Raw genomic sequence first — 23838 nt, 5'->3', positions numbered from 1 at the left:
TGGCTCTGTCCTCGACGGCGAGGGAGGGGGGGCGGGGAGGGGAGCCAGAGGGGGTGGGGAAGCGGGCCGGAGACCCTCAGCCGGGGCTTGACCCCCAGGTGCATTGTCCGGCGGGGCCCGCCCCCTCCCCCCGGGGCCGCGACCCGGCCGCCACTGGGCCTCCTCCCAGCGTCTCCCTCCGCGGCCGCGCCGACCTCGCGGTCCCCAGACCAGGGGCCAGATGTAGAAAGTAGTCCCGAGGCCGGCAGCGCCGGCGCTGTCCACTCCGCCGCCCCCGCCCTCTCCAGCCGCCGCCTCACTCCGCCCCCTGGCCGGACGCTCGCGCCCCCCGCCTCCTGCGAGCGGGTGTCCGTGCGCCGGCCTTGCTGCGCCCGAAGAGACCAGCCGCCGGCCGCGCCGTGCCACGCCACGCCGGTGCCCGAGCGGGAAGCCCAGGCTGCGTGCGTCCAGCCGCTGCGCGGAGAGCGCCCGGAGGAGGGAGTAGGCAGGCGGACAGCGGCTGCGGGGCGGCCGGGGAGCATGCCCACCCAACCCTGCTGAATGGCGCCTTCCCTGCGACCCCTCGCCCGGCCGCGGCCGCCAGGGATGCTGCTCGGCGCGCTCCTGCTCCTGCCGGTCCTCGGCCCCGTTCCAGGTGGGCGCGCTTTCTTCTGTGCCGGTGGGGCGTGAGAGAGCGCGCGTGAGCAGGGGAAGGAGGCAACTGGGTGTGTGTTGTGGGGGGCGGCGGGTCCTTCGCGGGGGCGCTGACCCCCAGTCTCTGCCCCTTCCCAGCAGCTAGTCGGGAGCTGCCGCTGGAGCGCGAGGTACCGGCGGGCTCTGCGGGGGCGCCGGTGGCGGTGGGCGCCTCTCGCAGCGCCCGCCCCTCCCCGCTGCGCTCCCCCGGCCGCGCGCTGCGGGCCGGCGCCCGCCGTCCACTCTCGCCCCTTTCTCCTCGCGCCATTGTCCGCGCTCCGGCCGCGTACTCGCCTTCGGGGCCAGCCTGGGCTCCGCGCAGCCCGCCCTCCAGCCGGGGCCGCCGCGGCCGCACGTGGCTTTATTTATATTGTTTCCTTAGTGGCAGCCTCGCGGCGCAGGGGGCGCCGCGTTTCCGCGCGGCTTCCCCTGTTTGCAGTGGGGGCTTCCCCACGTTTTAGGGCGGGGGAGAGAATAGGTGAACTCAGCGCCCAGGTCAGACCCCTAAGTGCCCTCACTTTCCCGGATCCGGATCGAACGAGGAGGAGACGGGAGGGGTGGAATTGGAAAGAGAAGAGGAGTGGAAGTTTTGTGGCCCATTTGTGCCCCGGAGGGGAGGGAGAAGAGTCCCGAAGCTGAGAAGGAAGGTATCTAAGTAGGGTTTATTTCTAACAGCTAGGGATTTGGGGGCAGGGCCTGAGATATGTGCAAATCTGAAGATCCCTCCAAACTCCAGGCTAGCCTTGAGCAAACTTGGATGAACTATTTTTCTCTTTTGACGTGTTGCTTTATTCTTAAAGAGTTAAAAATTGTAAAGTGGATGCGCGGTGCGGGGTGCGCGGGGAGAAGAGGTGTTAAGAATTGGTTGTTTTATTTGTTTACAAGTTACAAACCCCAGACTTTCGTGGGTTTTTTGTTTTGTTTGTTTGTTTCCTGGAGGAGTTAGTTTTCTATTAGCAAGAGAAAAGGATCAAAGTCAGATGTGACTCGGAAACACAATGGGCGCCTTCCGGAGTGGTCCTCGCTGCGCGGGGCTATTAGGGTCGCTCGTGTCGCCCTGGGCATCCATTAGGAGAAGTCGGCAGCCGGGGCGTGGGAGCGTGACTAGTGTGTGAGGTTTGGAGGACCTGCCTTGATGAGAAACAGAGATCAGTCCCGGGGATTGGTACTCATGAATTCAAGACAATCAGAAGGAAGATGAAATGCCCTCCGCCCCTAAACCCCTCATACTCTACTCGGCCCCAATCAATATGCAAGACTTAAGCTAACCTTTGCGCTAAATGCAGGAGGTGACAGGGTATTAGTTGGTCATCGGATGCTTTTTCCTGACGGGGACCCGGGACGATGTGTATGCCTAGCATAAAGCCTTTACTCTGCTCTGATAAAAATGTGTATTGGTTGATTAAGCAATCTCCCATCCCTGTTAGACAGTAAGGACCAATTAGTCACACATTTTTTTCCAACAGTTGGTAGTTCTAAAAAAAATGAAATAGAAGTTTCCTAATCCGATCACCCACTGAGTACAAGCAGCAAGAGTTAGCAACTTTTCAAAGTCAAATGTTTGTCTTTTAAATACCTACCATACTCTGCAGAAATTAAGTAAATGGGTCTCTTTCAAGGAGCAGAGACGAGAGTCCTTGCTATAAAAGGGCAGATATAAAAGTGCAAACTTGTCATCTGTCACAAAAGATAAACGCACTTCCCAAAGGAGTAGGTACCAGGGGTTTCAAAAACTCTTCAAGGGACAAGGAAATAAACTTGCTTGTTCACAGAGTCGGAATTTTGCTAATGATTTCTTGTAAAATTAGACTTTTACGACTTAACTCTGTTCAAGATCTTTTTGACAAGCTTGTAAAAGTAAGCAAACAGCTTGTGCTCAAGAGTTTTCCTGATGATTTTGAAACTCTAGCAAGGTACTTGAGGACAGAATTCTTAAAAGGGGTAAAAGTTATTGAAATCTTCCCTATGCTTTTTAGTATAAGATGTTGTAAAAAGATTTCTCTGATTTGTTGAGAAGGTTAGCTGAAACTTAGATTGGTTTATTAAGGTGTTTGTAAGTTAATTAATATGGTTTGTTAAACTTTGTCTCATTACACTCTGAATATGTGTTTTACAATTGTGTGTTAAGAAATGATTTTACACTTATAATTCTGGGTATGCCTTTCCCCCCTTTTCCTTGTAGGAGTATGGTGCTTTAGCGAACTGTTTTTTATCAAAGAGCCACAGGATATAACTGTCACAAGAAAGGACCCAGTCGTTTTAGATTGCCAGGCTCATGGAGAAGTTCCTATTAAGGTCACTTGGTTGAAAAATGGAGCAAAAGTGTCTGAAAATAAGCGGATCCAGGTTCTGTCCAATGGCTCTTTATACATCAGTGAGGTGGAAGGCAAGCGAGGAGAGCAGTCTGATGAAGGATTTTATCAGTGCTTGGCCATGAACAAACATGGAGCCATTCTTAGTCAAAAAGCTCATCTGACCTTATCAAGTAAGTGTTTAAGTTCTTGGTTGTTTGACGTTTTTCACTGCTACATTTTGATGACTTCTCAATTCATTAGCATGCTAACCTGAAAAATCACACAAACATTAAGAATTTTCCTGGAGACAGTAGTTGATGCTAACTAAGGCATGCAGAAAAATCTGAGGAAAAAAATATCTAAATTCGAATGAGTGATTTAGAACAGAAGTCCCATTAGGTTTAGAACACCAAAACCTGTAGAGGTGGCTTTGTATAAATTTGTTTCAAACTGTGAAAAAAGTTGGATGAAAAGTTTGACCAACACAACAAAAGTTGTTCTAAAATCTCATTTTTGTAAATTAGTAATTAAATTTTGAAAATCACAAGCAACTTTTTCTGCTTTGTAGATGGCCCTTAAGTGCTAAATCTTTCGTATAGCCCAAGCTTCCATTTCTCTGACTGCTTTAAGATCACCCATGTTGCTTTTTAATTGAAAGAGAGGGCATTGGTCAGTAACTCTCAAGCCTTTGAAGTATTCCTAGGCTTTTCCTGCTGGGAGAGAAAGAGATTAAGGCCATTTCCATATTATGCCTAATGGACTTAAACCAGATCTGCCCACTTTTTTCCAGTTGTCATAAAGTTTGCTGTCTAATGATTTCCTTTGTATTAACAACCCAGTCAGATCAACCATTTGTCCAAGTGACCCACTGCTTGGTGGTTGCCCTGGTAACTGTTGAGTGTAAACACGGGCCTAGGATAGTTAGAGAACTCCTTGTTTTCACTGAGGCTTTCCACCTCTTCAGGTGATCAAATACCCCACACTCAAGATTACAAAAGACAATGTAAATCTTAAGACAAAACAAAACACAGCACAACTGTATTTTAAAAATAGTTTTACGGGCATCCTAGCTACAAGCTTTTGTTAATCCACAAAAGATAGATTTTGCACTATACCTACAAATTGATCATTTACGAGATGAACAATAGGAGGAGGGAGCTCTTGAGATAAAGTCATAATCTTTAAGAAATAGTTTCTTCAGGGTCTCCACAGTTGAAATTCAGCTCTTGGTGGGGGTTTCCTAGGTGACTTTATTGTAGCAGTCCATGGCCATATTCATGCCATCCTCATTTCAGTAATATATTTTATTTGTACAATAATAATTAATAGTGGAAAATAAATTGCAAGCAAATATATTTTTGTATTGAAAAATGTCAGAAAAGTAGAGGTTTCCAATTCTAGTCCCCCTCCCCCAGAATAGTATAAACCTGAGAGAGTGTCTGATAAACTCCTTTTTTTTTGCTGTGAACATTGGCCAATAATCATCTTTTTGTGTTGTTGTTGAGTAGTGGTTTTTCAGTACAGTATTGTTTTCAGGATAGTGTGCTTTTTATGCTTATGTCCTGTTCATTTAATTTTTGTCTAATGTAAAATTGTTCTATAGAGTTGTAATTTTTCTACCTTTTTGGGTTTGTGGAATATTGTGTTTTCATATCCAGGAACTGTAACTTGTATTACCTTGCCAGAGAGGAGAGGGGCAGGATGGAAAGGTGGAGGGGGGCAGATGGGCTTTGAAAGATGAAGCATTTGTCATGACCACACGGTATTTCCAGGACCTCCTTAGAAGCCTGACAATTCTAAGGCACTCAGAAATACTTTGAAAATACACAGAGCTTTCAGTTTTCATAAATAAAGTCTGAACAGTATTAACATAGTAATAGTGAAACAATGTTAATATTGGCTTTTTGAGTAGCGTTAGATTTTGTATCTTTATAAAAATTATTAATGACAAATATTTTATTAGATGTGAATCATTTTGAAGGCTTTTGTAGTGAAGTATTCATATTTTAAGTATCAAAAACTTTCCAGTTAAACTATGTAGAACATTGCTTTGCTGTTAAATATCAACTGTAGTATGTTAGTTATAGGAACCACACTTTTCATATGCACACATTTTATTTAACTTGGAGGAGGTGCTTTGCTAGGAAATTGCATTCAGTATTGTAGATTTAAAATAAGAAATGCATAGTGGGTTTAGATTTTTCTTTAGAAATGAAATTTCTTAGAGATTTGAAATTCACCAAGTTAGTTCTGATATCTGAGAAGCGATGTCCAATGACATTGTCGTCTCAGATGACTTTATTCTGTGTTCAGGGTAAGATGTTATACGTATTAAACAGGAAGAGAATAGGCATTAAGTGGACATTCTGTTTTTGTGGGGTTTTTTTAAAAGGTTAGTTCTCTCCTAGTTAGAGAAAGCAGCAGGGTGCAGGTATGTTCTTTTTATTTTCTGGTCAAGGATTTTGTCAGCAAACATATCTTTTAGTTCTGAAGTGTAATAAGTAGATCTGCACCTGGAAATCTAAAACTTTAATCTGTGCAAGTTTTAGATTTTTAACACAGGCAATCAAGTCTTGGTTTCTAAACTTAGGAACTAGAAGCTGAAAGTTGCACTCTAGGCAAGAATTCCATTATTCATGTGTAAATTAGGAATTCACAGGGTTAAAAGGTTAGAAACTGGCCAGGATGAGGTTTACCCTTGTGATAAAGAGCAGATGACCCTCATTCATTGGCCGAAGCTTTCATGTAGCTCTTCTGCAAAGTTAGTTATTGCCATGAATTGTTCTTGAGGAATGCAGAAATTCAAATGTGAACAGGCCTTTCCTTAAGTGTCACTATGGAGCCTTATCTCCCAGGCACATCAGAGCTGGCTGTGGGGACAAGGTTCCTCCCCAAAGGCCTGGAGGCTTTGCTTTCCTGTTGTTCATCCAAGCACAAAAGGATTTGTCTAACTTAGTTTTTCTAAGGCATCCCATTTTTAAAGGAAAGTATAGGGTTAAAGTAATATTTAGTTTTTTTAAAAAGTTAATCCTTTTTATTGATAGCCATTTTACATTTTCATGTAATGGAATAGAAAGGGGAGTAATGTGGGAGGCTCTTTTTCTAGTTGTATACAATAGTAAGAACAGAATATTAAACCATTTCCCATAAATTTCAGTATTTTTAACTGAGAATCAAATTTTCACTTTCATAGGTGCTAAGTCTTCACTACATAAATAATCTAATTTAAATATTTTAGGAGTGAGAAGTAATCTATGACATCTTGACATTTCTTGCATTCTAATTGTTGAAGTAAGATAAATTTCATAGGAAAGCATTAGTGTGGTAAAACGGTCTCATATTTCAACAAGTTTAAATTAAGATGAGACATTTGAGAGAAGTAAAGGAGGAGGCAGGTTGTGTTGTGTGATGTGTAGAAGACTGGCCAGTAAGCTAGTGATTGAACAGGAAGCTGGTTGTTTATTTCCTTTCCATAAAAGGTGGAAATTGAAGTCTTAGGATAGAGGGAAAGGGAACATAAAGCTGGCTTATATTTGTTGGGTTTTTCAGGACTGTTTGCTTGGGTGCAAAATAATTTTTTAAATGAGCATTTGTAGCTGGAAGACCATAGGAATTATTATAACTTTATGATGGATTTTTTTCTCCGAAATTTTGAGATTAGTTTTAGCATCCATAAAATTGTTTTTTTGGGGGGTGTCTATTTCTGTAATTTTATGTAGCAGTAGTTGTTTCCTGTAAAAGGATGTAGGTTGTTTTCCATGAATAAAATGTTTATTACTTCAGTTTAAGTTGAGATGAAACTTGAGGTTTTTTGATGAGATTAATGAAAAACTGTTCTGTGAGTGTGGTTCCTAGCTTAAAGAGTAGTACATAAATTATAGCTCAAAGCTCATCTTGAAATGTGAAGCTGAAATATATTGAAAACATTTAGAGTCATGTTCGAAAGAAAAGAGGGTGGGTGGTATATTGAAAAGAGAAAGGTAAGAGCTATGAGACCATTAGCCTAGATTTTGAATTTTATTAATGATCCTGGACCCAAGATGGGCAGGAGTTTGCTTCATTGTCACTTTTTATTGAGATTTGTAGATGCTGTAAAGGACATTGTCTCTTACCTGTGTGCATGTTCACTTCAAATCAAGCTGTTAACAGTTACTTGCCCTAACTTAAGAGTGCTAACACAAAAGTAAAAGTTTTTTGATTTTGGAAAAATAAGACAGACTGAGATATTTAGAGAAACCAATCTGCCAACATTGTAGATAAGATTCAGATGGTGCTTTCTGGGTCTAAGAAAAATCATCTTTAAAGAGAAGGGGGTATGGTTCAAAAGTACATATTTAAATTAAAAATCTACTAGCTTAAAACTGCATAAGTTAAATCAGGGAAGTAAGAGCACATGTAGTTCTACAGGCTTATTTACAATGATACTTGGTTCTTAAAGTCTGTCTACCTAAAAGGTTTATCAGGTACCTGGTGATCGCTGGGTAATGGAACCAGTTTTTCCCACTTTGCACTTGATTAGTGAGGATCATTTCTCATCTGCAGAAACCTGTAACGCTATCTCACTGTTTTTCAAAGTTGTTGGATTTTTTATTTTTCAATGAAGCAGGGTCCACTGAGGGGTAGAATTATAATTTGCTTTAAGATGTATAAATGTGTTTGTTTATTTTATTTTTGTCCAGCTTCTTAATGGAATTTTGAAAGGGCATTTGGTATGGCCCTCTTGTGTCAACTATCTCTGATTATTCTAAAGAAAGGCCCTAACTCTCAGCACTTGTTTGCCCAGGCATTTGTTGTCATTGCTCCTGAATTTAACAGCTGGGCCTATTGATGAAGTCCAGAGCAGTTTAAAAGAATAGCAGAAAACAAATCTCTTAAGCAGGGTGTTAGGTTGAAGGAGTATTTCAATTCATAAGTACATGCATTTGAGGTTACTTTTTTGAAAACCCTAATATTCTTGACTACAATTTTGAGAGATGATTTTTATTTCTCCTAGGCAGAGGTGCTCAGTTAGGGTTGATTACTTTCAGCTTTTAAACTGGCAATTACTATTTTTTTAATGGGGATTTTATTTTTCTTTAATTTTTAAATTTTTAATTTATTTTTGGCTGTGTTGGGTCTTTGTTGCTGCATGCGGGCTTTCTCTAGTTGCCGCGAGCAGGGGCTACTCTTCCTTGAGGTGTACGGGCTTCTCATTGCAGTGGCTTCTCTTGTTGTGGAGCACGGGCTCTAGGAGTGCCGGCTTCAGTAGCTGTGGCTCAGAGGCTCTAGAGCGCAGGCTCAGTAGTTGTGGCGCACGGGCTTAGTTGCTCCGTGGCACATGGGATCTTCCCGGACAGGGCTTGAACCCGTGTCCCCTGCATTGGCAGGCGGATTCTTATCCACTGCGCCACCAGGGAAGCCCGGCAATTACTATTAATATGAAAATAATAATGTGAAGTCAGGCATTTTGCTGAGGATTATAGTTGAATTTGAAAAACAGCACTGATTATTGATATGTTTTAAGAGAAATTCTAAAAGTTGTACCCCAAATAAAGTTTTTGTTGTCAGGGCTATTTTATTTTTTAATTTATTTTAAAAATATATTAATTTATTTCTTTGGTTGTGCCAGGTCTTAGTTGCAGCACGTGGGATCTCTTAGTCACGGCATGTGGGATCTTAGTTCCCTAACCAGGGATTGAACCTTGGCTCCCTGCATTGGGAGCACAGAGTCTTAATCACCGGACCACCAGGGAAGTCCCAGTCAGGGCTGTTTTAGTACTTCTGAGAGTTTATAGTGTTCAGACTCTTTATTAAAACATTTTTAAAACTCTCATTTGGTAAAAAATCTTGGTAAATGAGAGGAAGAAGAAGATATGGTTGTAATCATTGAAGCAGTATTGGAAGTTGTCCTAACATGGTAATCTGCACAGAGCAAGTTCACAGTCAACAGTTGACAATGATGTACAAAAAAGGTAAAAGTGTTCCAAATTACCTTCAGCAGCTATAATTCTGAAGCCAAGTGAACTGCTTTAGGGATATGTATTGCAGAGGATAAAGGTGTCATCCTCACAAAGGTCTCTGACACTAATCTGACAAATACTTTCCTGACTTTTACATTCCTTGGTTTTTTTCTTTTTTTAACCTCTGGTTCTCAGAAACTGCTTTTGATGAGCTTTAAAAGCCAAATTCTTATAGACTGAGCAGAAGGCATGAATTTAAAAGGTTTGGGAATTTTTTTTTAAGTTTCTGGAGGGTTTGCCTTTTTCTTGTGTTCGTATATATATATTTTACAGCTTTAGCGTTTGTAGTGGCTAGATTAATCAAGTAACTATTGGAGAATGCAATCATTGTTCAGGGTCCTGGTTTCAAACTTGTATCCTCATTGGATTTGTTGTTAGGACTGATGGAAAGAAAATTTTCTTTAAAATTTTTGCTTTATGAAACTATAGTAAATCCCTGTTTAGAACAGTGTGACAGTTTTTTTTAAATGATATTGCTTTATATAGACTACTTTCTCTAAATAAATCATATTCCTTTGGAATAGTCCTCCAAAATGACCTGTTTATTGTTTTGTAGTCTTTTTAGTACTACTCAGAATGGATCTTCCACTCCACCAACATCTACCAAAAGAGTAAATAAAAAAATAATTTTTTTTTTCTTTCGGCTGTGGATTACATTTCTTAGGGTTTCTCAGCCTTGGGGCAATTGACATTTTGGACTAGGTAATTGTTCATTGCAGAGGCTGACTTTTGCAATGTAGCATGTGTAGCAGCATCTCTGGCCTCTATACACCAGATGCCAATAGCACCCCTTCCTAGTTGTGGTGACCAAAGAATGTGTTTTGGGAGGCAAAATCACCCCTGGTTGAGAACCACTGATGTTTCTGAGAGTAGTGCAAAACTTCTTTCCAAGTGTCACTAGGCTATTAGTATTTTAACTGTTTCTGCGTTAACTCGATATTCAACTTTTTTTGGTTTTAGCAGTGTTAAATTTATTGATTGGAGACTACTTACTATTTTTAGGTACTGTCAAGGAAGCTTGATAAAGAAATGTATTTGGATTGTTGTTTGTCTAATTTGGAGTGATGCCTTTCCATCCCTTTTCACACATAGTTCATTGAAAACTGCTACTAAGAGTTTACCCTTCTGTAGGTTCATTCATTTTGATTTCAATATTTCAGATCTTTTTGGGGGGATATCTAGTCTAAGAGTACATGCAAATTTCATTTAACTGTGTTTATGTAGCACCTTTTTTTCCTTGATGTGATGGACACCATAGTTGAAGAGATATGAGAAATCTCCATGTGTGGTTAATGTTAGAGAACATCTTTTGTGATGCTCTGCATGGTGAGAAGTAAAACTGTATGAGATTAACAGCCCAGAGAATAACATTTGCTGTGTGGTACGTTTTTCATTGGGTGAATGGTTAACCGAAATATTTTCAGCTAATTCAGTGGTACCATAGACTTATTTTGGGCAGAAGCAATTTCACTTCTGCAGATAATTATGCAAAGATGGTAGCATCTTGTGAGGGCATCAAGGGGCGACAGAAAGGAAAAGAATTAGACACTAAAGTATATTAACTAGTACCTAGAAAGTCACAGGCAAATTGAGTGGTTATTATTGAAATATTTGTTTTAGATTACTTAGTAGTAGTGGGCAGGGACTTCATAGTTTTTATCTTTCCCAGGATATCACTCTATGTGTGTGCTTCCGTTTTGATTAAGCTGTTTATGCTAGTAAAAGTTATGATTGTTGCTACATGCAGTTAGTCACCCGTAGAGGCCAGTAGCCACTGGTGGCTCAAGTGGGCAAGTTGAGATAGATGAAGGAGGAAGCAGAATATTTTAATGAGTGATTCTAGTGCTGAGCAAGTGTGGCTAAACGTTTTTGGCACCATGTGTTCTATGCCAAAAACGTTACTTGGAGTAGAACAAATCATCAGTTAGTTCAAAATAGAAGAGAAGAATGCACATTTTCATTATATTTGAGGAAAATAGTGTTTGAGTCAAAACAGAATTTTAATATTCTTGAGTGCTTATTTTCCTGTCCTTGTAGTCATTTCATAAAGAAATTATGAAGTTGACAATTTCCAACAGCTGGTAAATACTCTTCATGCTGCTAAATTTTTACTGAGTTGCTGGGAGGGGTGAGGTCGGAAAGCAGAAAGAATGACTAAAAGGCAGAAGAGCCAAGCATTAGTGCCTTCTCCGTTGTTGGTGACTTATACGACTTTAGACAAATCACTTAATCATTCTCATCCTTGTCAGATCCTTGTCTTATCTGTAAAAATAGGTACCTGGGGGGGGGGGGAAGGGAGGGATGGATATTGAGCAACACAGTGCCCTTAGTTTTTTAATTCTGTTATTGTAATTCTAAGTAAATGGCCAATAAATTATATTTTTTGTGAGGCTGAGCCCAATCACATTGCAAGAGAACCATTTAAGTCATTGAGAAAAAATTTTTAAAAGCTAGTCAGTTATTTAACTTTGTACTTTAAAGGATTCATACTCTTGCAGTGGACCTTAGGAAGATCTGCTTTTGGAGATGGGGAGGCCTTAAACCAATACTGATAATTTGAACTAGTACTGTTTTTAAGAGTCTAGAAAAATAAATTACTTTGTCTGGGATTGGACAATTCAGAATAGTTGTGCTGCTTTGAAGGTTGATGTAGTGTAGGAGAGGTATAACTTTACGAATATGTATCTGGTTCTGCTAATAATTAATAGTGTATTCTAATGTTTATTGACTCGGTGTTTAAAAGAATAGTGCTGGTTTCATCTTAAGAGAGTTTTGCTAATGTTATTAGTGTTTTAATAGAAATAGATTATACTGGCTTCCCCACTATGACCGCCAATTCCTGTTAAGAATGATAAGGTTTAATTTTTCCTCCAGCTTTCAAACTGAATTAGCTTGAGTCCCTCTGATTGGATTTAAAGTAATTTCGATTAAAGTACTGACCTCAAACTGGACACATAACAAGAAAAAAATGCTTTGATGTTGGTATTGCATTTTGGTATTTTTTTTAAAAAGGAGTTCACAAATTTTCTTAAATAATTTTATCAGCTAAATGTGTTCACTGTTTTCTTAATAAAAATAATTCACTTTTTGTATATTTAAGAAAGCCATATTTTCATGCCCTGACTTAGTAGTACTTTTAACATAATTTTAACTGAGGGACCAACTTCAGTAAAGCAGTAAGATTACCAAAAGTTTCACCAAAAGCATTATGAATGTTATCCCAGTGATGGAATATGATTTCTTCAAAGCCTATAAGTATCTTTACCTGGATGATTTACTGCATTTTTAGAAATCTGTGATAATTAATACTTGAAAGAAAGTACACAGACAGAAGAAACTTTGTGAAATTTAAGTTTAATTTTCAGTCTACCAGTTGTCAACTTGGAAGCTCTGATATGTAAGGAAAAAATTTTACTGCTTAGCACATGGTACAATGAGAAATTATAAGTGGATCCACAGTTGGTCAGTAGAAAGGTGATAATTTTCTTACCATACTAGAATCGACTCCACCATTCTTTTTATTTTTTTAATTGAGATATAGTTAATGTACAATATTATGTAACTTACAGGTGAACAACATAGTGATTCACAAATTTTAAAAGTTATACTCCATTTATAGTTATTATAAAATATCACCTATATTCCCTGTGTTTACAATATATCCTTGTAGTTTATTTATTTTATACGTAGTAGTTTGTACCTCTTAATCCCTTACCCTTATTTTACCACTCCCTGCTTCCCTCTCCCCACTGGTAACCACTAGTTCTCTATATCTGTAACACTGTTTCTTTTTGTTATATTCACTAGTTTGTTGTAGTTTTTAGATTCCACAAATAAATGATATCGTATAGTATTTATCTTTCTCTGACTTATTTCACTTAGCATAATATCCTCCAAGTCCATCCATGTTGTTGCAAATGGGAAAATTTCATTCTTTTTTATGGATGAGTAGAATTGTACGTATATGTATACCACATATTCTTTATCCATTCATCTGTTGACAGACACTTAGGTTGCCTCCATATCTTGGCTATTGTAAATAATGCTGCTATGAATGTTAGGGTTCATCATGTATCTTTTTGAATTAGTGTTTTGGTTTTTTTGGGGGGGGGATATATATATGCAGGAGTGGAATTGCTGGGTCATATGGTTTTTAGTTTTTTGAGAAACCTCCATACTGTTTTCCGTAGTGGCTGCACCAATTTACATTCCCACCAGTAGTGTACAACAGTGCCCTTTTCTCCACATCATCACCAACATTGTTCTTTTTGTTCTTTTTGATGATAGCCATTCTGACAGGTGTGTGGTGATAGCTCATTGTGGTTTTAATTTGCATTTCTCTGATGATTAACAATATTGAGCATCTTTTCATGTGCCTGTTAGCCATCTGTATGTCTTCTTTGGAATAATGTCTATTCAGGTCTTTTGCCAATTTTTTAATCAGGTTGTTTTTTTTGATATTAAGTTGTATGAGCTGTTTATATATTTTGGATATTAACCCCTTATCAGTCATATCATTTGTAAATATTTTCTCCCATTCAGTAGGTTACCTTTTCATTTTGTTGATGGTTTCCTTTGCTGCTCAAAAGCTTTTAAGTTTAATTAGATCCCATTTGTTTATTTTTGCTTTTATTTCCTTTACTTTAGGAGACAGATCCAAAAAACCACTGCTACAGTTTATGTCAGAGTGTTCTGCCTATGTTCTCCTCTAGGAGTTTTATGGTTTCCACTCTACCATTCTTTATCAGAACAGAAGGAAAGTGATTAATCAAAGTTTTTTCCTATTAGACAGCTTTCCAAAGGGAATGACATTTTTAGAAAATAAAAGACAAAGAAAATACATTATTATTTTCCACTGATCTCCAAACTTTTAAAGACTTGTTTAGATACTGGCTATGAACATTTTGAAGAGAGAACTTAAGATCTGTAAAACTTATCCTATAGTCAGTAGAGAGTCCTTGCTTCCTAATTTGACTTGCAGTATCATTCTGCCTTTCTCTAACATGAGTAAAGAGCACAATTTGTAGTCTTAGAAATTTCTATTTTGCAAATAATAAAGATGAAGCTGGAAGGAGTTAACTGCCTTATCCAAGGGCACAGCTGCTAGATCTGAGACCAGAGCTCAGGTTTGCTAATTCTTGTCATGAATTTGAAATGCTTAAATGAAGATTTTGTCCTGTGTATTGTGTGGAAGTGTGTCTTATTATATTCAAATATCTCCTCACACCCAGAATATAGAAAAGTGAATGTAATGGGATTGACCCTGAGGTTAAAGATACTTCTTACATTTCTTTTTTTTTTTTTTTTTTTTTTTGCGGTATGCGAGCTTCTCACTGTTGTGGTCTCTCCCATTGCGGAGCGCAGGCTCAGTGGCCATGGCTCACGGGCCCAGCCGCTCTGCGGCATGTGGGATCTTCCCGGACTGGGGCACGAACCCGTGTCCCCTGCATCAGCAGGCGGACTCTCAACCACTGTGCCACCAGGGAAGCCCTACATTTCTTAATATTTATGTTAAAAATATTTTATCATTGTGCAACTTACCCTTTACTGTACTTATATAAGGTTTTGATGTTGTTTTTGTTGATGTAGTGAAAATCACTAATGTGTTTATATTTTTACTGGTCCTGTAACACTTCATGGAACTTCTTTTCTTGTGGATAACTTCAATGTGGGGAGATTGAGCTCTTGTCCCTTTAGAGGCTCAGTGTTTGTTGATACATCTGTCCAAATGGAAGTTTCATCTAAAGCAGTGATTTTCAGTGTGTGTTTGAAGAACCTCCGATGGAGTGAGACTCTTTTGTAATTAAAAGGTTGGTTTTTTGTTTTTTTTCTTTTAATGAAAACTACTATTTATTTATTTATTTGCTTGCTTGCTTGCCATGCCGCACAGCTTGCGGGATCTTAGTTCCCTGACCAGGGATCCAACTCAGGCCCTCAGCACTGAAAGGGCAGAGTTGTAACCACTGGGCCACCGGGAATTACCCAAAAGGTTGAGTTTTAAATAAATGGTTGAGCATGTGTCATTATTATCTTATGGGAAGAGGGGCATAGTGACAGCCTATATCTAGCTTGAAAATGGTTTTTATAATGACAGTTTTATTGAGATAGAATTCACATACCACAAAGTTCACCCTCTCAAAGTGTACAAGTCAGTAGGTTTTGTGCATCTGTCACCACTGTCTAATTCTAGATTATATCCATCACCCCAGAAAGAAACCCCACACCTCCCAACTCTCCCCTCCCCTATTCCCTGGAACCACTAATCCAGTTTTTGTCTCTGTAGATTTGCCTTTTCTGGATATATTATAAAAATGGAATCATACAGTATGTGGACTTTTGTGTCTGGCTTCTTTCACTTAGCATAATATTTTCAAGGTTCCTCCATGTTTTAGCATGTGTCAGTACTTCATTCCTTTTTTGGGGCTGAATAAGAATCTGTTGTGTGATATACCATCTAGTCATCTGTTGATGGACACTTAACTTGGATTGTTTCCATCTTTAGGCTATTCTGAATAATTCTGCAATGAACATTGGCACATAAATATTTGTTTGAGTCCCTCTTTTCAGTTCTTTTGGGCATATACCTAGTAGTGGAATTGCTAGGTCATCTGATAATTCTACATTTAACCTTTTGAGGAGACACCAAACATCTTTTCATGTGCATATTGGCCATTTGTATATTTTCTTTGGAGAAATATCTATTCAAGTTTTTGGTCCATTTTAAAAAATTGGGTTGTTGATCATTGTGTTGTTGAGTTGTAGGAGTTCTTTATGTATTCCAGACAGTAAACCCTTATAAATTATATGATTTACAAATATTTTCTCCAATTCTGTATTTTTTTCATTTCACTTTCTTGATAATATTCTTTGATGCACAAAAGTTTTTAATTTCGATGAGGTCCAGTTGATTTTTTCTATTGTTGCTTGTGGTGCTATATCTAAGAATCCATTACCACATCCAGTGGTAGGAGTCCAAACTCACACTTTTGCATATGGAAATCCAGTTGTCCTACCACCACTTGTTAAAGAGAATATTGATTCCCCATTGAATAAACTTGACATCCTTGTTGAAATCAATTTGCCATAGGTACATAGGGTGTGTTTCTAAACTCTAAATTCTGTTCCATTGGCCTATATGCCTGTCTTTATGCCAGTACCATGCTATTTTGATTATTGTAGCTTTGTAGTAAGTTTTTAAATCAGGAAATGTAAGTCATCCAACTTTGTTCTTCTTTCCTAAGACTGTTTTGGCTATTCATGGCTCTTTGCAATTCCATATGAATTTTAGGATTGGCTTTTCCATTTCTGTTGGGTTGGCCAAAAAGTTCCTTCTGTTTTTAAATAAAAATAAAAGACACATTTTTCATTTTCACCAAGAACTTTATTGAACAAAATATTCACTGTTTTTGTTCCACTACCTTCTACCATTTTTCAGGCAACTTCATAATTCTGTCTTCCCAAAACTTTTAATCTTTTTTGAGCAAAGAACTGTTCCAGGTGCCTTTTACAGGGAATTGAAATTTTTTCCATTAACAGAATTTTGTAAAGACGAAAATAAATGGAAATCTGAAGGTGCAATGTCTGGTGAGTATGACAGATGAATCAGAACTTCCCAGCCAAGATGTAACAATTTTTGCCTGGTCATCAAAGAAACATCCAGTCTTGCATTATCCTGATGGAAAATTATACATTTTCTGTTGACTAACTCTGGATGCTTTTTGTCGAATGCTGCTTTCAGTTGGTCTAATTGGAAGCAGTACTTGTTGGAATTAATCATTTGGTTTTCTGGAAGGAGCTCATCATAGAGGACTCCCTTCCAATCCCACCATATACACAACATCACCTTCTTTGGTTGAAGACCGGCCTTTGTTGTAGTTGGTGGTGGTTCATTTCACTTGCCCCATGAATTCTTCCGTTCCACATTATTGTACAGTATCCACTTTTCATTGCCTGTCACAATTTGTTTTAAAAACAATGTTTTCATTACGTTTAAGTAGAGAATCGCATACGGAAATACAGTCAAGAAGGTTTTTTTGCTTCACTTATGTGGAACCCAAACATTAAAGCAATTCACATAACCAAGCTGGTGCAGATGATTTTCAGCGCTTGATTTGGAAATTTGAGTGTGTTGGCTATATTTTGCCTGGTATAATGTTTATTGTTCTCAATTAATGTCTCGATTTGATCTCTATCAACTTCAGCTGGTCCACCCGACCAAAGAGCATTGTCCAGCGAGAAATCTCCAACACGAAACTTCGCAAACCACTTTTGACATGTTCAATCAGTCACAGCACCTTCTCCATACACTGCACAAATCTTTTTTTGTGTTTCAGTTGCATTTTTACCTTTCTTGAAATAATAAAGCATAATAGGCTGAAAATATTGGTTTTCTCTTCCATCTTCAATATTAAAATGGCTACACAAAAATTCACCAGTTTGGTCAGTCTTTTTTTTTTTTTGCGGTACGCGGGCCTCTCACTGTTGTGGCCTCTTCCGTTGCGGAGCACAGGCTCCGGACGTGCAGGCTCAGCGGCCATGGCTTATGGGCCCAGCCGCTCCACAGCATGTGGGATCTTCCCGGACCGGGGCACGAACCCGTGTCCCCTGCATCGGCAGGCGGACTCTCAGCCACTGTGCCACCAGGGAAGCCCTGGTAAGTCTTTTTTTAAATGCAAGCTGATATGACAGCTGTCACATACAACCTAACAAAATTGTTTCGAATGAAGTTAAAGACAACTAAGTGCTACTAGAGCCATCTTTCGGAAAACAACCGAACAAACCTTTTGGCCATCCCAATACATAAATGAATGTGGCGTGTTGATATGGATTGCATTAAATATGTAGATTGCTTTGGGTAGTATTGATATATTAACAATATGAAGTCTTCCATTTCACAAACAGCATATCTTTCTGTTTATTTAGGTCTTTATTTTCTTTCAGCAATATTTCACAGTTCTCATTGTACAAATATTTCATCTTTTTGGTGAAATTTATTTGTCACTATTTTATTCTTTCAGATGCTTTTGTAAATAGAATAGTTTATTATGGGTGTATATACACACAATGGCTTTATGTGTATCATAAAGCCATTGTGTCAATCTTGTATCCTGAAATTCTTCTGAATTGATTTATTAGCTTTAGTAGCTTTCTTACAGATTCTTTGGAGTCATATATATATACATGTATATATAAAATCATGTCATCTGTGAATGATACAGTTTTACTTATTTTTCTCCGTTGGATGCCTTTTATATCTTTTTATTATCTAATTGCCCTGGCTAGAACTTCTATGTTGAATAACCTCTGTTTCCGGTTCTCAGAGCAGAAATATGGCTATTATTACTGCAAAGACTGCAGCATATGATGGGAAAATACTTATGTGTTGTACCTACAGGGTACCAACAAGGTTTACTTCAAGGAGTTTTGCAGAACTTGCAGAAGTCTTATAACCCTTACCAAGTGAAGAATATCACCTATCAAGTAAATCAGATGTTTGCATTTTGTGTCTGAATTCGGTGGCGGTAGAGTTTTAGTGTGTTTTCTTGAGTGTATTTTCTAAAAGAGGCTAGGTTCCCAATGACCTTAGGTTTTGATTGCTTTTTAGTAGGAGTTGTAGAAATAATACTCAACTAGGAAATGGGGCTTCAGTGAATGTTTCCTTCTGCCCTTGCAAATCTTGGTCTTATTAACCTCTTTTGAAACTTACCTCACGTGCATTATGGAAGAATATTTGCTTTACCTGCTATTCAGAGTCTACTGTAAATAAAAGAAGCAAACTGAAAAATAGACTACTTTTCTACCAAAAATGTGTGTGTATGTGTATGTGTATGAGAAGCTTTCTGTCTTTCACCATTGAGTGTGATGTTAGCTGTGGGGTTTTCATAAATGCCCTTTATCATGTTGAGAAAGTTCCCTTCTACTCCTAGGTTTCTGAATGTTTATTCATGAAAAGATGTTGGATTTTTTCACATGCCTTTTCTGTATCAGTTGAGATCATATAGGTTTTTTTCCTATGTTCTGTTAATGTTATATATTACATTGATTAATTTTTTTCTATTGAACCACTTTTGTGTTAAGATAAATCCTACTTGGTCAGTACAGTCCTTTTAATATGATGTTGAATTCAGTTTGCTAGTAGTTTGTTGAGATTCTGCATCTATATACATAAGGGTATTAGTCTGTAATTTTCTTTTCTTGTGATGTCTGCCTGGCTTTGGTATTAGAGTTGGCCTCATAGAATGAGTTATGAAGTATTCCTTTCTCTTCTGTTTTTTGGAAGAATTTGGGAAGGATTGGTGTTCATTTTAATTTAAATGTTTGGTAGAATTCACCAATGAAGCCATCTCGTCCTGGACTTTTATTTGTTGAGAGGTTTTTATTACTGATTCAGTCTCTTTGCTTAGTATAAGTCTGTTGTGATTTTTGATTTCTGAGTCATTTAGGTAATTTGTATGTTTTTGGAATTTATCCATTTCATCTAAGTTATCTAATTTGTTGGTGTACAATTATTTATAGTATTCTCTTATAATCTTTTTAAAAAAAATTTTTGTAAGGTCGATAATAATGCTCCTACTTTCATTTCTTATTTTAGTTATTTATGTCTTCTCTCCTTTTTTTTTCCTTTGTCAGTCTAACTAAAGATTTGTCAATTCTGTTCATCTTTTCAAAGAACCAATTTTTGGCTTTGTTGATATTATATATGTGTGTGTGTGTGTGTGTTGTATGTATGTGTGTGTGTGTGTGTGTGTGTGTGTGTATATATGTTTTGCTATCCTGTATTTCATTGATCTCTACTTCAATCTTTATTATTTTCCTCTTTATACTAGCTAGATTTAGTGTTTACTTTTTTTTCTATTTCCTCAAGGTATAGTTTAGGTTATTATTTTGAAAGCTTTCTTCTTTTTTAATGTACACATTTATAGGTGCATATCTCCCTCTGAGCACTGTCATAAATTTTGGTATGTTTTATTTTCATTTGTCTCAAAATACTTTCTAACTTTTATTTTGGTAATTTCTTCCTTGACCCATTGGTTAAGAATGTGTTGTTTAATTTCCACATATGTGTGTTTTCCAGTTTTCCTTCTGTGCTTTTACTTCTAGCTTCATTCCACTGTGATTGGAGAAAATATTTTGTATCAACTTAATACTTAAAAATGTATTGAGGGCTTCCCTGGTGGCGCAGTGGTTGAGAGTCCGCCTGCTGATGCAGGGGACACGGGTTCGTGCCCCGGTCCAGGAAGATCCCACATGCCGCGGAGCGGCTGGGCCTGTGAGCCATGGCCGCTGAGCCTGCGCGTCTGGAGACTGTGCTCCGTAACGGGAGAGGCCACAGCAGTGAGAGGCCCGCGTACCACACATACAAAAAAATGTATTGAGACTTGTTTTGTGGCCCAGCATATAGCCTATCTTGGAGAATGTCCCATGTGTACTTGAGGAAAATGTATCTTCTACTCTTGTTGGCTAGAGTGTCTTTATATGTCTTATTAGGTCTAGTTGGTTTATAGTGTTCTTTAAATCCTCTATTTCCCTACAGATCTTCTGTCTGGATGTTCTGTCCATTATCAAATGTCTTGTATTGAAGCCTCTAAATGTTATTGTAGAACTCTCTATTTCTCCCTTCAATTCTGTCAGTGTTTGCCTCATATATTTTGGGATTTTGTTGTTCGGTGCACATATATTTATAATTGTTATTTTTCTTGATAAATTGACCGTTTAGCTGTATATAATGTCCTCCCTTGTCTCTTGTAACAGTTTTTGACTTAAAGTCTATTTTGTCTGATACTAGCATAACCCCTCAGCTCTCTTTTAGTTACCATTTGCATGGAATACCTTTGACCATTTTTTCACTTTCAACCTGTTTGTTTCTTTGGATGTAAAGTGATTCTCTTGAAGACAGCATATAGTTAATAAATCATTTTTTAATCCATTGCACCAACCTCTGCCTTTTGATGGAGAGTTTAATCCACTTATATTTAATGTAATTACTGATAAAGAAGGATTTCTGCCATTTGATTTTTTTTTAATATGTCTTGCATGTTTTTTTGTCCCTCATTTTCTCCACTACTGTATTCTTTTGTGTTTAGTTGATTTTTTCATGGTGAACCATTTTGACTCCCTTCTCATTTCCCTTTGTGTATATTTTTTAGATAGTTCTTTGTGGTTACCATAGGGATTATATTTAACATTCTAAATTTATAACAATCTAGTTTGAATTGATACCATCCTAACTTTAGTAGCATGCAAAACTCTGCTTCTATGCAGCTCAGTCTCCCCTTTTATGTTATTGTGATATGTTACATCTTTCTATCATATGTGCCCAGTAATATAGATTTATAATTATTTTTATGCTTTTGTCTTTTAAATTATGTAGGAAATAAAAAGTGGAGGTGCAAACCAAAAATATGTTAGTTCTGACTTTAATATTTTCCTATTTAGTTACATTTACTGGAGATCTTTATTTCTTCATATGCCTTTGAGTTACTGTCTAGCATCCTTTCTTTTCAACATGAAGGATTTCCTTTAGCATTTCCTGTAGGGCCAGTCTAGTAATGAGCTTCCTTAGCTTTCGTTTATCTAGAAATGTGTTAATTTCTGCCTCATTTCTGAAGGACAGTTTTATTGGATATACAATACTTGGTTTATAGTTTTTTCTGTCACTTCATGTCATTCCACTGTCTTCTGGCCTCCATGGTCTCTGAGGAGAAACCAACTGTTAATTTTATTGAGGAATGATAAGTACACGACAAGTCTCTTCTCTCTTGCTGTTTTCAAGATTTTCTATTTGCCTTTGTCTTACAACAGTTTGGTTATAAGTATATTTATGTGCATACCTCTCTTAATTCATCCTCTTGGAGTTCATAGAACTTGGGTTTTCATCAAACTTGGAAAGTTTTCAGCCATTATTTCCTCAAATATTCTTTGTAGCCCATTCTCTCTTTCTTCTTCTTCTGGAACTCCCACAGTGCATGTGATGATCTGTTCAGTGGTGTCCCTTAGGTTCTTTCACCCATCTTTGTTTTTGCAGATCATTATGTTCTTCCCTTATGGCTTTATTTTGTTTTCTTTCATGTTTTTAAACATTCTAAATCGTTATCTTGCAGTTTTCTTCAACTTTACTGTTATCTCAAGTTCTCGAGGTGCCAACCTCCTTGTTTTCTATGTCTGGTGATTTTCCTTAGGGCAGATGGTTTCCTTATGTGACTTGTAATCTTTTATTATGAGCTCATCTTCACTAAGGCTTAATATATCCTATATTATGGAAGTGTTTTTTTCTGTTTGGTGCCCCACAGTTTCACTGGTCATGGACCAATTTGGGGACTACTTCTTGGCTGCTTTACATTATTTATATAATTTTATAATCTACACCAGTGTGTAGTAAAGGCCAGGGGTTTATGTTTGTCATGGGAAACATTTCTTCTCATCTAGAATAAACCCTCCTTGTTGCTAATCTTACTGGTGGGTGAGTTTTTCTACTGACTCTTTCTTCAGGTGCTTCTGGGATTTCAGCTTCAGGTCTCAGTTATTTATGTTGTGATGGAACAAAACTACTTTCTCTTCCTAGAAGCCTCCAGTGCCTGTAGCCACCTCTGGACCATCATGGCACCAGGCCAAAGTTTACTATTCTGTCCTTGCCCTTAAATTTTTGTTGGTGCTGGTGATGTTGTTTTGAATATGTTCTGTACAGCATTTCTACGTGGTTTCAGTGGGAGAGGGCATCTGTATTTACTCAGCCTACTGTTTTGTAGGAAATGAAAAGGATGGCATCTTGAAGAATCTCTTCCTACCTCAGAAACTACATGCCTGATCTTTGAGGACTTAGTTCCTAACTTCTTAACTTCACATCTCTGCATAATCCTAACTCTCTTCGTTTTATTTCTCATCATCCCTCCCAGCTACATTTCTGTCTTTCCTTCCTTGTTGTTTCAGCCCAGTCCTAGTTAGTGGGATTTTTCAGTGACCTTGACTTATATTCCCTTCCACTGGCAGAGCACCCAGGAAAATGCTTCGCACATTGTAGACATTAAAGCACTTACTGGTGTGTTGAGAATTGTGTGTTTAGGCTTATTTCTGACTTGGCACTGTCATTCATTGCTTCAACAAATAGTGATTGAAAGCCTACTCTGCTAGGTCCTGAGAATACCACAATTAATTAAAAAAAACAGTCCCTGACCTCAGTGATAGGTGAGTGGGAGCAAGGAATTCATAAAGAAATAATATTTAGAACAGTATTGTTGTGCAGTAGTAGAGTGTATTTTTGGTAGAGCTGCATATGTAATATTATTTTTTCCAACTTTATGTTGAAAAATTTTAAATCTATAGAAAAGTGGCAGGATAGTATAATGAACACCTGAATACGTTTCACTTAGATTCTTAGCTGTTTATTAAAATGTTGCCACATTTACTTCATCCTTCTCACTCTCTCTAAAAATGTAAGCTGCAGACATCATAACATTTCACCTCTAAATACTTCCCTATGCATCTCCAAGTCTGGGGTGGGAGGTGGGAGGTACTTAGGGAGAGATACTTGTGGTAGTGATGCCTAAGCTAAATTTTAAAGGAAAACTAGATTTTAGTTAGATGAGGGAGGTGATTAGTCCAGTAAGGTACAATAGTAAGAAACAACATGTTATGTGTGGAATAATAAGCTTTTTGGTGTTGCTAGAGAATATATTTCAGGGAAGTGAGACCCAGAAATGGAGTTGGAGATGTGGGCAGGATCCACTCAAAGAAAGGGCATTATATACCAATGCCCTTTTAAGGAACGTGGAATTTAACCATGTTCCTTAAAAGGAACCAGGTGAATGATGAAGAGCTGCAGGGGACTGGACTGGTCAGTTTGTGTTTTAGATTGATCACGCTGGAGTCTTGAGGAC

General features: G+C 38.3%; 1 protein-coding gene across 1 annotated transcript in view; it reads left to right on the top strand.

Moving 5' to 3' along the window:
* Nucleotides 1–540: 540 nt before the first annotated feature.
* The window catches only part of PRTG (protogenin), a gene marked incomplete at both ends in the record, with an annotated part of 128946 nt that continues 105648 nt past the window's right edge, over nt 541–23838 (top strand). Inside the window, 2 exons of the mRNA XM_082846412.1 lie at nt 541–634; nt 2855–3157. Of these exons, the coding sequence (XP_082702538.1) occupies nt 541–634; nt 2855–3157 (397 nt within the window). The remainder of the gene's footprint in view (nt 635–2854; nt 3158–23838) is intronic.

This window comes from Leucopleurus acutus (assembly GCF_964270905.1).
Source record: "Leucopleurus acutus genome assembly, chromosome: 1".
NCBI classification, from domain to species: domain Eukaryota; kingdom Metazoa; phylum Chordata; class Mammalia; order Artiodactyla; family Delphinidae; genus Leucopleurus; species Leucopleurus acutus.
Note: the sequence above shows the minus strand (reverse complement) of the source record. Positions and strands in the feature narration are given on the sequence as shown.